General features: G+C 47.5%; 1 protein-coding gene across 4 annotated transcripts; it reads left to right on the forward strand.

Annotated features, from left to right (window-relative positions):
- The first annotated feature begins 1,089 nt into the window (after positions 1 to 1,089).
- On the forward strand, positions 1,090 to 13,012 carry LOC307223226 (alpha-taxilin-like). 4 transcript variants are annotated; one of them, XM_079989090.1, is made up of 11 exons: positions 1,090 to 1,272; positions 2,809 to 3,056; positions 3,803 to 4,129; positions 4,678 to 4,769; positions 6,372 to 6,546; positions 7,141 to 7,331; positions 8,379 to 8,498; positions 8,790 to 8,864; positions 9,301 to 9,393; positions 9,612 to 9,707; positions 10,728 to 13,012. In XM_079989090.1, the coding sequence occupies exons 2-11, from the start codon at positions 2,843 to 2,845 to the stop codon at positions 11,070 to 11,072; spliced, it is 1,728 nt and encodes a 575-aa protein (XP_079845216.1). In that variant the 5' UTR covers positions 1,090 to 1,272; positions 2,809 to 2,842; the 3' UTR covers positions 11,073 to 13,012. The 4 variants fall into 4 exon arrangements, with proteins under 4 accessions (XP_079845216.1, XP_079845219.1, XP_079845217.1 ...); XM_079989093.1 differs by lacking the exon at positions 1,090 to 1,272 and adding an exon at positions 1,324 to 1,342; XM_079989091.1 differs by lacking the exon at positions 1,090 to 1,272 and adding an exon at positions 1,387 to 1,490.
- The last annotated feature ends 531 nt before the right edge of the window (positions 13,013 to 13,543 follow it).

A 13,543-nucleotide genomic window follows, 5' to 3' on the forward strand; every position in this document is an offset into this window, starting at 1 on the left:
GGTTTTAACAATATATTTATCTGCTTGCCTTACAGACAGAATAAATCCCATTGATGAAAACAACATAATTAGCAAACAGGATAAAATAAGGGAATGCAATAATAACTGCATTAATCTGATAAATCTATTGTAGAATTGGTGCTACTTGTGCAACCATGCTTTTTTACTGTCCATATGTTTAATTCAGATTTCCTCATACTGCAGAAAACCTGTTAAGTAAAAAGATAGTGCATATTAGAAGTCATGGATGTGGTGGAAGCTTATTAGCATTTTAAAATTTTTATTCATTTATTTTTGAGTGAGTGGTTTGTCACGCCCATTTGCTCCTTGCCTGATCACAGCCTTGCAAAGCCCAAACAACGTCAGCTAGCCTTTTTTCAATTGCTGCGTGTTGGACTCTCATCATTCAGTGTCGCAAGATAGCAACACATGTGAGGGGTTACCTTGGAGACAATAACTGTGGCACATATATATTGGAACTTTTTTTAAAAAAAAATATAGCACAGGTCTTCTGTAAGACCTCTTTATCTGAATTTCCGTATGGTTAAATTTCAGTGTTTTAATAAAACAAGCCAGGCTTCCTTAGATTAAGGCCACGGTAGCAAAGCGACCATTGCCAAGGATGAATCTCAACCTTGCTCCCTATTAGAGTGAGCATACGTCCGTCCGTGCGTATGTTATCTACCTTCCACGCTTCTAAGTACAGCCAGATAGCATCTGAAGCCCTTTTAGCACTTTAAGGGTCAGTGTAAGTGTTAATTATGAAAGCGCTCCCTTGCGTGCCGCCGCCCTGCCATTGGGTAAGATCCCTTTCCCTTTGCCACCTTCCTTGCTTGGGGTGGGTGCGTGGAACTAGCCGGGATTTGTTCTCCAGCAAGAAGCCCGGGACCGCATTCGAGAGGATGCTGGGAGTTGTAGTTTTAACGAGGCTGCCACTTACCCCGCCCCGCTCCCCCGGAGTGATGCATGCCGGGAGCTGTAGTGCAGCCCAGACTCCCGCCTCGCGTGCCGCTTTTTTCCACCCCATCGAAGTTTCCCAGCATGCTTCTCCCGGCCGCTCCCGCTGATTGGCTGGCGGCGGCTGGCGGCGCATGCGCAATTCTGAAACCCGGGGCCGGAGCTGCGTTCTCGAGCTTTTTGGAACCGCTAAATCCAGACTGGAACCGGGAAGAAGCGCTGGCGGCGGCGGCGACTCGTTAAGAAGAGAGTGGCGGCGGAGCAGCAAAAGGGAAAAAGCAAAAGCGATCAGAGCAGCCCCGTGCGTGCTGGGCGGTGAGTTTGGTAGGACGCGTCATACCTCTTGGCCGTGACGTCAGAGCACTAAGGGTGACGACAACGCTGAGTGAGTGACGTGGTCATGTGGCGAGCAGGGAGGGCCGCGGTAGCGCCCTTCCCCCGGGGGAGCATGCGTAGTGGGGTCGGCAAGTTGAGGCTGGGGGGCGGGAGGAGTCCCGGGTGGGCCAGGACGGAGGCTGGGACTGGCTGGAAAGGTAGGCAAACTGTATGAGGAGCGGGGCTGGGACTGAGTGGCAGCAGGAGGAGGCCTGTGGGTTTCCATAAGGCCTTCTTTCCCCGCCCCGCAAAGTTGCAAAGGTAAACACAGCAGCAACTCAAAATACATAAAAGGAAACTTGCGGCAGCAGCCATGGGCTGGTAAAAGCAGTAAAACCCGCGCCGAGTATTTGGGGTGTTGGACTGAGTGGCAAAGAAACGGGGGCTGAGGTCAGTAGACTGCTGAGCTGTGTGCAAGGATGAGGGAGAAACAGTCGTGCTGTTTTCTTGAGGGGGCCCTTTGGGGTATATTTGCCAGGGCTCGGTGTGGGACGTGAACAGGCAAACATTTGGAGCCACGCAGGGAGCATCTGGGGCCTGAGTTCCCAACTCATGTAATAACAAGGTGTTGGGGGATAAAAAATCAAAGGTGGTGTTGAGCTAAGGGAAGGAGGGGTCCCATGAGTTGCTCATGCCCTAAGGCGGTTGTAGTGGGAGCAGGGAAGGGATGGCCCAAGACAGTTTGGCACCGAGACAAACCACAAAATGGCACAAAGCTGCCCACAAGAGAAGAGGTGTGTGAAGATCTGCATCAGGAACAAGCGGGAGTCAGGGTGGAAAGGAATAAAGTTCTACATCGGGAACGAGTGGGAGGAGACCAGCAGTGCCTCCTATTCACCACTGCAGAGGTAACGTTGGGGAGGGGGCAGCAATGCATTCCTTGGGGACTGGATCTGCTGTCCCTGTAAACCCTGCCGCCTGAGGTGGCTGCCCCAACTTGCCTCATGGGTGGGCCAGCCCTGGAGTAGGGCTTGGCTGATAAGACAGAGAGGTAAGTCACTTGGTGGGGTTCATGAGACAACATCTGAGGGCATTTTGTTTTCTTGTAAGGGACTGGCAATGTTCTCTGGCACTGTGTGGAAATGTGCCACATAATTTTTGCATAGGAGAGGGGCATAATGGGAATGGGCTAGGAGTTTGAGGTTCCCTCAACTGATAGTGTTCACATGTTAGCTTTTAACAGGCCTCTCTTATCTTGTTTCTGATGGGGATGGGTGTGGCCAGGGCAGCAAGATAAATCAGGGGTATTTTTAAACCTATGAGAGCAAAGCTCTCCCCTATGCTGAGAGAAAGCAACCATACAAATTGTCCCAAGCTGTAATGAATGATACATGATTTCAATGACTGCACCAGCGACTATCCTTTCTCCTGAATGTGGTGTTATCTTATCTAGTAATGACTTTTAATTTCCATTGAAATTGCCAGTCATCCTCTGAACTTTATGCTAAACAGAGGGCCACATTTTTCTTTTACTAGACCCTGTTGGAAGTGGCTTGGAAGGTGACTTACAATGAAGAGCCAAGATGGGGAAAGCAAAGCTGTCCTTCTACCTGCCAGCCCTTCCAAAATGAGTAGTGTGCTGGGGTTGGAAGACTTAGCTGAGGCTCCCATTGTGACTACAGAAAGCTGTGAATGTCCACACCAGCCTGAGATGTGCAGCTTGAACTCTTTGGTTGACGGAAATGTTGAAAACCCAATGAGTGAGGAGCAGAGTAAGAAAGAGGGTATGTGTTATCATGAGGCCTGTTGCCCTTTCAAATGTTAGTTTTTATATCCCTTTACATTTTTCTTCAGCCATAAGCTGCTAGTGGCATTAAACATTTATTTCCTTTGTGTTTGCACCACCACCGCTAAAAGGGATTGTTGTTTATATTGCATGCTTTCTTAAATCTCACAATACCCATCATTTCATCGACTCTAAAGCCAAACTCTAAAGCCAAAACACACCTGAGGCCATACCGCTGTCTTCCAGGAAGCGTTGGTCTCATCTCTTCCCCTCCTCCCCCGTGCTGTAATCCTAATGTACCACCTTTATCCCCAGCCCCTTATTTACTAAACACTAGTGTCTACATGGCTAAGAAGTGCAAAAAAATGACTTTTATATATTTTCAGCGCAATATATGCAGTGGTTTATGTAAAGTGCTTATTTGTTAACTGCTTGAACCTTACCTAGGAAGTTAGTTTTTATGTCAATTTTCTGTTATCAGTTTCCAGGCCTTATTTTACAGGAAAAAAACAGCTCATTTCTTCTGTGCTGTTAGTAAAATGTCTAGTACATTAAGAGCAGAATATTTTGAAATATTGTATGCTATTCTGGTAGACTCTATAAACTTTGCACAATGATCTGAAACACAATAACATTTGATATTATTTAGTTAGTAAAATCTTTCTCCCCAGTTTGCACATGTTCACACATTTAATATCTTATGTATTAATGTTAAATAGTGTTGTTCATTTATTCCTTTTGCAGCACTTTTGGTGGATGAGGCTGTATCCCAACCCCAGCAACCGGTTAGCTGTGATGTCTCTGAAGAGCTAAGCAGACAACTAGAGGACATTCTGAACACATATTGCCTGGATACAAACCAGGAAGGACCAGGAGATGACAATGGGCAGAGTGAACCTGTAGAGATGGATGAGGCAGAAAAGTGCCGGAGTGAGTCCCCAAGGAATGGCGAGCAGGAGCAGAGTTGCCCTGAGATGAATGGAGAGAAAGAGGGACCCAGAGGGACCAGTGATGAAGGCGGCGAGCGGGATCAGAAACGAGCCCAAGAAAAAAAGAAAGCTAAGGGGCTTGGTAGGTGGTTCCTTCCTGATAGTGCTCTGCTCTGCTGTCCCATCCTCAGTTTATGTCCTATTCCTAAACGCAGTTGCCCTTGCTAAAGAGTAATCACTTACTATTGCAATCTCTTCATGGGCCTCTGGTCTCGCTGCCTGCTGTGCTCTGATGTTGGAATAGTCATGCCAGGGCTGTTGTGGCTGGTATTGACTCAACTTCTTTCTGTTACAGACATTCTGGACTGCCTAAGTTCAGATTGTAGAGTGCTTAAGGCAGAGATTTTTCACATTATGATGACTGAAAAAATAAAATGTGAGCTGGCTGCTCTCTGGAAATATGCCCTTTGTTAAAGAGCAGTGAGGCAGGCAGGAAAGCGTATAGCAGAAACCAGTCCACATCCTGCCTCCCCACCCCGATCTACAAGCTTATAGAAAACTGGTAGTAATTTCCACAGTCTACAGGTTTCTAGTTCCTTAGATTCTTTTGGTCTCAGACTCCTACTCTCCACCCCCTAGTTCTTTTCATTGTGATCTGAAGATGTGTCTACATTATCCTTTGTGTTCTAGGCAAGGAGATCACGTTGTTAATGCAGACCCTCAACACTCTAAGCACATCTGAGGAGAAACTGACAGCCCTCTGCAAGAAGTATGCTGAACTGGTCAGTGTCTGGCAAAGTGAGAGGGAGGGATGCTTGTGTGGGGTATTAGTGCAGGAGGCAACAGGAGAGGGCTTATTCTGAAAGTGAGAGCTTATCCCTGAGGAAACCAGATGCCAGGGGCAGGGTGTACATGCTTTGCTTTGAATCTTGTATGGTTTGTTGTGGGTCATAACAGGTTCAGAACAAGTGGGACTCCATCACCCAACTCGTCTGCTAAAGCCAAGACATATGCTATTATAGTTTGGTGTAAGTGTAGGTTAAACTTTGGGGACATGCGTGCCATATCCAAATCCCACTTAACCGCCTGGCCCTTCATAAGGGGCAAACTTTGTCTTCAAGGGACTTGGGAGTTTTTCATAGGGACCATAGATAAAATAGTTTGTCTATGATGAGGAATGCAAAACACCCAGGCAGCAGAGTGCTCCCTCCTTTTGTACTTGGAGACTCTTTCAGAAACCTTTATGGCCAAGCAGAAGTGCTCAACAGGCTTCTAGCAGTGGCTTGCCTCTTGGGAATCCCAAACTAAACCGCAGGCAGCAGTATGCTTATTGCCAGGTTGCTGCCAGTGCTGGCAGGATGGGTGGGTAGGAGTTGTAGAACAGGCCTTCCCAAACCACTGGTAAAGGAGGTTTTACCAGAAGATTTACCAGTTAAGGGGTTAAGAGAGCTGCCTTAGACCTGTGAAATACCTAAAACTAGGCACAAGTGGCTCCAGTTTTAGGATGCTCACATTGTTCACTGACCGTGAGTACTTCTGCTAATGGCTTCTAGTGGCAGTTATCTCTTACCCCTGGTAGTAATAGGGGGTTATTGTTCAGGTTCATCTCTGCCCCAGTGTGTTCACCAAACCCACAGTGTCAGGTGTAATGCATATCAATCCACTGACAATCGGTTTAGACAATCTCAACTGACCTTCTTTGGAGTGTCATAGTCTTTGCAGTGTCCAATCTATAGCAAAATATCTGCAATGCCATGCTTCCTACTCAATATGCTTATTAAAGTGCGGGGTCCAGAACTTCAGGTGGGGTCAGACCAAGTCAGAATAAAGTGGTACTATTAACTTTCCTTGATCTGGGCACTATTTAACGTTGTTATGTGAATTTGACAGAAGCTTCCTCATGATGAAATGTAGGACACCCTCAGCTTTGAACAGTAAGGTCTGAAGGGGGCTTACAAGTCTGTTTGCCTAAGTGGCACAAACACCCTTCAGATCTCGATGCCCAACACTGCATTGTGCTGCTTGCATTCTTAAGATTTTATAATAACTGAAAAGGACTGCAGAGGTAGAATACATGAGAGTCCCAACAATTAGAGTTGCATCCAGGGAAGATTGGGACTTGGGTGGCTGATCTCTCTTGTGGCTCAGGGATCTGCCTATCCAAATTCATTGGCCTTTAGCCTAGCCAGAAAAAGAGGGCTGCATTTCTAGCACAGAGGGACCACCCAGGATGATGCATCCCTCCACCATGTTGCTTCAGTACTAGTTTTCCCTCTTCTCCCCTCTCTGTCCTTATTGCTCATATGTTTGGGAACGCTCATTTTACTGCTATGTGGATACCATTACTTATGCCTGTCCTGGTCTGCTTCTCTTTGTTCTGCCAGCTGGAGGAGCACAGAAACTCTCAGAAGCAAATGAAAATCCTTCAGAAGAAGCAGACCCAGTTGGTGCAGGAGAAGGATCATCTACGGAGCGAGCACAGCAAGGCCATCTTGGCCCGCAGCAAGCTGGAGAGCCTGTGCCGGGAGCTCCAGAGGCACAACCGCACCCTCAAGGCAAGTGAGGGCCAACCTGTAGGTAGCCTCTCCCCCACCCCCATCAAAGCCCCGGATGCTGTACTAGTGTCATGTGCAGGCCTCTCGACCAGAGACCTGTGTGATGCTGCTGCACCTTTGGGGTCAAAAGAAAGCCTATCCAAGCAGCGTAGTTCAGCCTAAGAAGGGAGATAACATTGTTGTGGGGGCAGCTCCTGGCTTGCCATACTGGATGTCTTAGGTTGCCCTCTTGGCTGATTTTAAATGATCACAGTGGAGCCCCCAGTCTGTGACTTTGTAGACAAATTGGTTGGGGGGGGCAGGATGGGGGAAGAAGGAAGAAGATAACAGCTTCTGAACTGGATTTCAGCAGGTGTTTTCCAATAAGGGATGATAAATAATTGCTTTTCTCCAGCGAGCCAGTCCATTTTTAGCTAAGCTCTGCCTACTGTGACTTGCAGCCATTCCCTTTTCCATCGCTGCCACTGAACAGAAGCCCTTTAAGGGGGGTGCCAAGTATCCCCACCCGGAGAGCCTTCTGCCCGCAGGAGTCCTCATTCTTGCCCTTCTTCTGCCCCCTGACTTTCACCTGTTCTTTCCAACCTGTCTATCTAGGAAGAAGGTGTCCAAAGAGCCCGGGAGGAAGAAGAGAAGCGTAAGGAGGTGACATCCCACTTCCAGGTGACCCTCAACGATATCCAGCTGCAGATGGAGCAGCACAACGAGCGCAACTCCAAGCTACGCCAGGAGAATATGGAGCTAGCCGAGAGACTGAAGAAACTCATTGAGCAGTATGAGTTGCGAGAGGAGGTGTGCAGCCCACAGTGAGCGGTGGGGTGTGCATTGTGACTGGGGGGTGAGGGACGACTGGAATGTTGGGGAGGTAGGGAGGAGAAGTATCCCCAAATCTCTGCAACCTTAGTCTTATGATAAGAATTTAGTTCTACACCACCTGTTTGTTACCCAAGTGAGGGAACAGCTTTTAAATAAAACACAGAACCAAGGGAATTACAGCAAGCTTCAGCAGATCCAGTTAGGGACCCAGAGTTTATATTGCAAATGTCCCACTTTATAACTGTTTCCTTAGCAACCAGGCCTTTGACAGAGTTGTTGACATTCCTGTCCCTATCTGTTCCTTGGAACCTTTCAAGGAGGTGCCGGATTTCACTCTAGTGCTAACTCAAAACAGACACGGCAAAACACCCTGAGTGACCCTTTATGCCACTTTCAGGATCAGATAGGAAAGGAATGCAGCTACTAGGAGTCATAAACTGCAGGCACACAGGAATCATTCATGGATGCATTCTAGCCAAAGGTTAAATGCAATTATTGAAACATTTCTAAAATCAAAAATATGCATTTGGGGTCTCTGATTTTTTACATCAGTCGCATAAGTGTGCTGGCTGGGGCTGATGGGACTTGTAATCCAAAGCATCTGAAGGCACCAGGTTTGGGAAGGCTGGAATAGAGAATGTTGAGCTAGATGGCCCAAGGGTCTGACTTTGTATTAGACAGTTTCCTATGCTCGTTGTAGCAAGTGGCCTGTTGGCAACTGAAGAAGCACCGTTTTGATACCAGAGTCTGTACTCTGGCTTTAAACTGACCTGTCCTATGCAGGCCCCCAAATTAAAATGCTTTCACTTTCAGAAAAAAACCAAAACATTGCAGCTTTTTTCTGGTATGCCAGAGGCAACCTCCCCATGGGCGATTGCTTTCCTTTGGCTAATGTGACTTGTGAAAATAAAAGTGATATTTGTGTCTTGGTATTGTGCCTGTGACTTTCTGCTCTTGCATTTGCCAGAAGCGGCGGCGGCTGCTGCTGCTGACTGACAGCCTGTTTTGTCTTTCCATTGGCAGCACATCGACAAGGTCTTTAAACACAAGGACCTGCAGCAGCAGCTGGTGGACGCCAAGCTCCAGCAAGCCCAGGAGATGCTGAAGGAGGCTGAGGACAGGCATCAGCGGGAGAAAGACTTTGTGAGTCTTGCTCAAATGGTCCAAGGAGAAGCTCCAGTCTGGCTGCCGCAGCTGAGCATCTCTTAGGAGGAGAGCTGCGTCCAAGCTAGGGAGTCCTTTCCCCTCCTCCTGGATTCTTTGATATTCCTCAAAGCTACATCAGGCCCTGCTTGCCTCTTAATTGATCCTCTAAACATGGAGTGGAGGGAAGTTCCTGGCTGAAGGGCGCTGTTCTCCTGCAGTGGTGGTGGTGGTGGGGAGTTAATTTCTCTTACTCCATTACCTTCCCCCTGTTCCTTCTCTCTTGCACAGCTATTGAAGGAAGCTGTGGAGTCCCAGAGGATGTGCGAGTTGATGAAGCAACAGGAAACGCATCTCAAGGAGCAGGTGTGTGCGTGGGTGGCACTCTTCTCTCTCCGCCCCCCTCCCTTGCTATAGTTCACATTTTCTATACAAAATCCACTTTCTTAGAATGAGGAAACAATTTTCCTTCTTGCGACTTGCTGGCAGGATCAGTTGGTCACGACAGGGGCATGGCTAAAGGAACAGTTGCTTCCTCCAAACCTAAATTGGGTTGGAATGTTGTTAGGCACTTAAGATGGTTTCGTTTGAGTTCCCAGCTGAGTCCTGAGTAGCTCCCTCTTCCTACCCCACCTCTGCACTTGCAGTGTTTTCAGTAAATGGTGCTTGAAGAATGTGTGCCTATGCATGTGTGTGTGTGAGAGAGAGAGAGAGCGCGCACTTCCCTTTCTCTTACTCAGCCCTGATCTAAAGAAAGAGTTGTAGACACTAACTCTTCCCCTTCCCTCCTCCTTTTTTCCAGCTGGCCCTCTACACAGCAAAGTTTGAGGAATTTCAGAACACACTATCCAAAAGCAGTGAAGTGTTCACAACCTTCAAGCAAGAAATGGAGAAGGTACTGTATGTTTATGCTGCTTTCATGTGCTGTGGGAGGAGAGGCTCTGACTTAAATTGTCACTCCTATTGAACAACGCTTAAATTCTGAAGTGCACCAGCCCATCCCTTTGAACTGCTGCCTTGGGAGGGGAGGACAGCCCCTGAACTGTTTCTCTGCTGGCGTCCCAGGACCGACTGACTTACACTGTTTTTTCCTTCCTTGCTGCAACCCCATAGATGACAAAGAAGATTAAGAAGCTGGAGAAAGAGACCACAATGTACAGATCCCGCTGGGAAAGCAGCAACAAGGCCCTTTTGGAAATGGCAGAAGAGGTAACGTTGCCGCTGCCTTACCCACATTGACTTCTCTAGGGGAAACAAGAGCTTCAGGGTCAAATGCATAGCCAGACAGGCCCCAGAAATTCCTATGAGGGATTGAAACTGTGCCCACCCCTTCAAATCTTTGAAATCCTCAAGGATCTAAATAGTGTTCAAAAAATCAGATTTTCTGGAAGATTATGTTCATTTCCCCCCAGACTCTGCACTCAGGAGAGAGTAATAAATATTGGCAGATCCGGTACAAGGTGCTGGTGCCTCTGTAGTTTTAGAGATGAGCTTGGAAACACTGAGCAACCTTTTGCTGAAGTCTCGACCTGTTGATGGCCTATGCATAGTTTTTCAGTCCTTGGAAGTATCCTCCTCCTCAAAGAGTGTGCCACTCTTTGGGGGGGGGGGAGGCATTTTGGTGAAATCACAAATCCTCTCCATTAGAAGAAACCTCTCTTGCTCTCTCACTTCCTTAGTTTTGCTCTTGGCATCCCGTGCTCTTGAGTCAGGATTCCTTTCAACAAACCTTTGAGTTTTTGTTCTTGCTCTTTGCCTGGCGCTCAGCCTTGGCTTTGCAGTTGGGCGCTGGCCAGTTGACAGAAAGACAACCCAGGAATGGTGCCCTTGTTTTTGTTCTTCATTGCTGACTGGGACTAGAAGCTCCAGGCCAACCTTGATGCCACAATGAGTTGGAGTGGAGTGGGAAGAAGCAGGGATATGCACTTCCCTGTCCTTGTACTTGGAAGTTTCTTCTTCCAGAGCACACATTGCACTACTTGCTGTGGGGCTTCTACGCCCAGGGGTACAAGGAGGGGAGGGTGTGGCTGAGGGTTAGTTAGTATCTGGTCCAGAGCTGGCCTGTAAGCTGGTTAAGGACATTTCCCATCTTAATGAACAAGCAGCTTTCCTGACGTCTTAGCAGCTGAATTTAAGCAACTTATTTTTGTCGCCTTTTCATGATCTCTTCTGTACCTTGGCAAGCAGGCAGAAGCTGGCCCTGAATTTGATTTTGTTTCCCCCTTGCAGAAAACTCTCCGGGACAAAGAACTGGAAGGGCTCCAAGTGAAAATCCAGCGCCTGGAGAAGCTCTGCCGGGCCCTGCAGACAGAGCGCAATGACCTGAACAAGAAGGTGCAGGACCTGTGTGCCCTTGTGCCTCCTGCTGCCAGCACGGACCTCCAGGGACCACCAAAGGACCCATCCCAAGGCAGCTCAGAGGAGCTGGCACCTCAGGGCACCACCGTGGAGGAGTGTCTTGCCCTGGCACAGGCGGTGTGCTGCACGGGACCAGCGGAGAGGTTTGGGGAGCCAAGCATAGGAGGAGCCCCTGCTCCGGAAAAGATGGATGAAGCTGCTGTCTCTCTTGAGTAAAGATGGAGGAAGGGGGAGAGGAGGGCATACCTCTCCAGAGACTGGGCCCCAGGCCTGGGGTGACAAAGCTCAGCCCCCCACCCCCCAGGCACTTAAGGTGTTCCAGTTTAAGTTTGAAAGCGTTTTTCTTTTCTTTTTTGCTTTATAAAAATTATCTCACTATATATTACACGATATGATGTGCAGGGCAACTCCCACTTTTTATATATAGGCCTAGGAACTAGATTGAACCACATCCTTGTGTGTCGTGTGAACATCTCTAAGTGTGTGGCAGTTTCACCAAAATACCTTCTGAAGTATGGGCATGGGGGAATCTTGCCAACCATAATCCTATTCCCCTCCCCCAAACTCAGTTTGGCTGCTACATCTCACTGTGGGTGCTATGCCATGAATGCAGATTTAGGAGGTTGGCATCACGGGGCCCTTTGGAGGATTTGTTTATTTTTCTCATATATTGACCAGACCCAGAGGCTTAAAACCAGAACAGGAGACTCAGGAGTTTGCTATCTAGTAGGTTATTTTTAGCATGTAGATTCCCCCAGGAAAGCAGAGAATAAAGTAGATGTGACTTTGCTTCACAGGGACAAGAGACTGAGAGCCCTGTTGGTTTGAGGAGAGAGTGGGTGGGGAGCATCCTCTCTGGGACTTTGCTACTTCCAGAATCTATGTTTCAACAGCCTTACAACTTCACCGTTGCCTCTATGCTTATACACGCACAAGTGTATGTATTAAAGATTTAATCCAAAGGTTTTCCTTCCTTAAGTGTTTTGCACATGATGAGCACCCGTGCACATGGTTGCGTGTGGGGAATGCTCTGGGGGTGGGGGGGGGCGGGCAGGGGGAGTGAATCCCCCGCATGTGTTATATACTCCTCTTTGGGATACTTTGGTACTAAACGTCCTTCACAGTCCCAGAGGCTCAGGGAGAAAAAACCCTAACCTCCCAGGCAGCAAAGCCCAGTAACTAGAAACAAACTTAACACACATCTGGAGCTGCCTGGAGATTGTCCTCCATGACGGGACTCCCGTTTCCTTAGCTTAACAGCACTTTTCCTTGGGCCACCTTGTCTACACAGCTCCATGTCAGTAAAAAAGAGGTTTCCTATTTAGTCCTCAGTGCTGCCATGGCTAATTTAAACGCATAGAGGCTTTTTCTGTTTGTGATTTCAATTTCTGCTGCTTCTTGGGCTTAAAACCCAACTACAGACTTCTTTGCGTTTTAGTAGCTGCTGCCTTTGCTTTTAAAACTCTGCATCCCTCCTCACTGGGACCATTATTAGCCTTTATTGTAATTCCTGTCTTGCTGAGCTGCCTATTCCCATTAGTTGTGTTTTGAGCTGTTGAGTGTTGGTGGTTGGGAACAGCTGTGGGCAGGCACCATTCAGGCCCAGCCCTATATACTTCAAACACTCTGTGTTAAAGGAAGCTGGGCTTTAGGAAACAGTATTAGCAATGCATTTTGTATGATCTGACTTCACTCAAGTTGGCAGATTTCTTGCAGAGCTGTTTTGCTTCCTTGTTTCTCTTACTGGAGGTAGTGATTTCATCAAAGCTTTGGGTGACATCCAGCATCACACCAGCAGATATGGCAAGACTTCACCTTTGTCACAGCCCCTCTCCCCACGTACGCCCAATCTGCTCTGGAGGGTCCCTCAACCCTTGAGCAATTTCAAGGGTGCATGGGGGGCTGGGGTGGGGAGAGGAAGTCCATGCTATGAATGGGCCGCCTCCCATCCTTTTCCTTGTACTTTGCAGGGCTTGGCCAAAAGCTGATGAATGTAAATGGGAGATAGAACTTTACCCTTGAAGCGGGACAGAACTGAACACTGAGATGTTTCAAGAAAACCTTCCAATTTTTTTTAATGCAGTGGTACAGGCAATATCTAGATCTGTAATATATATATATATCTTTGTATCCAATACAAATGAACATAAACTTGACTGCATGTCTGTGCTCCTTTTTTCTCCGCTACCATCATGGATATTGAGGCAGGCTATTGAGCCTGGCACACAGCACCAATTTCCAGATGTCCATCCCAATTCGCTAAAAAGGGTATTTTGGCCCTTTTCAAGGGGCTTGGGACAGTTTTTGTATCACTTTCATGTGTACTGTAAGTGGTGAAAATGGGTCTGGGAAATATTTTTCACTTGCTTAGCTTCAAAATCATTTTTTGGTTAGGATTCAGAAATAAAACCAATGTAGTGCTTTAGAGGGAGTGTTAGTCTTCTTAAGCATTAACACCAAACTTTCAGGTCCCAGTGTTGCTTTTTTATTCGCCTAGAATACTGAAGACTGAAGTTACAAGGGGTCTTCCTAATTTGTATTATAATTTAAGTGGAACTCTAGCTACATTTTAAAAAAGGAAACCATGGAGCCGTGAGGGACCTCAAAGACCATCCAATGTACTGTTACAGCAGCCTTGTGTGGGCCATCCAGCTTCTGTTTAAAACCTATTAACCAAAAAGAGTGTC

The sequence above is a fragment of the Podarcis cretensis genome (assembly GCF_951804945.1).
Source record: "Podarcis cretensis genome assembly, chromosome: 8".
Taxonomy (NCBI): Eukaryota; Metazoa; Chordata; class Lepidosauria; order Squamata; family Lacertidae; genus Podarcis; species Podarcis cretensis.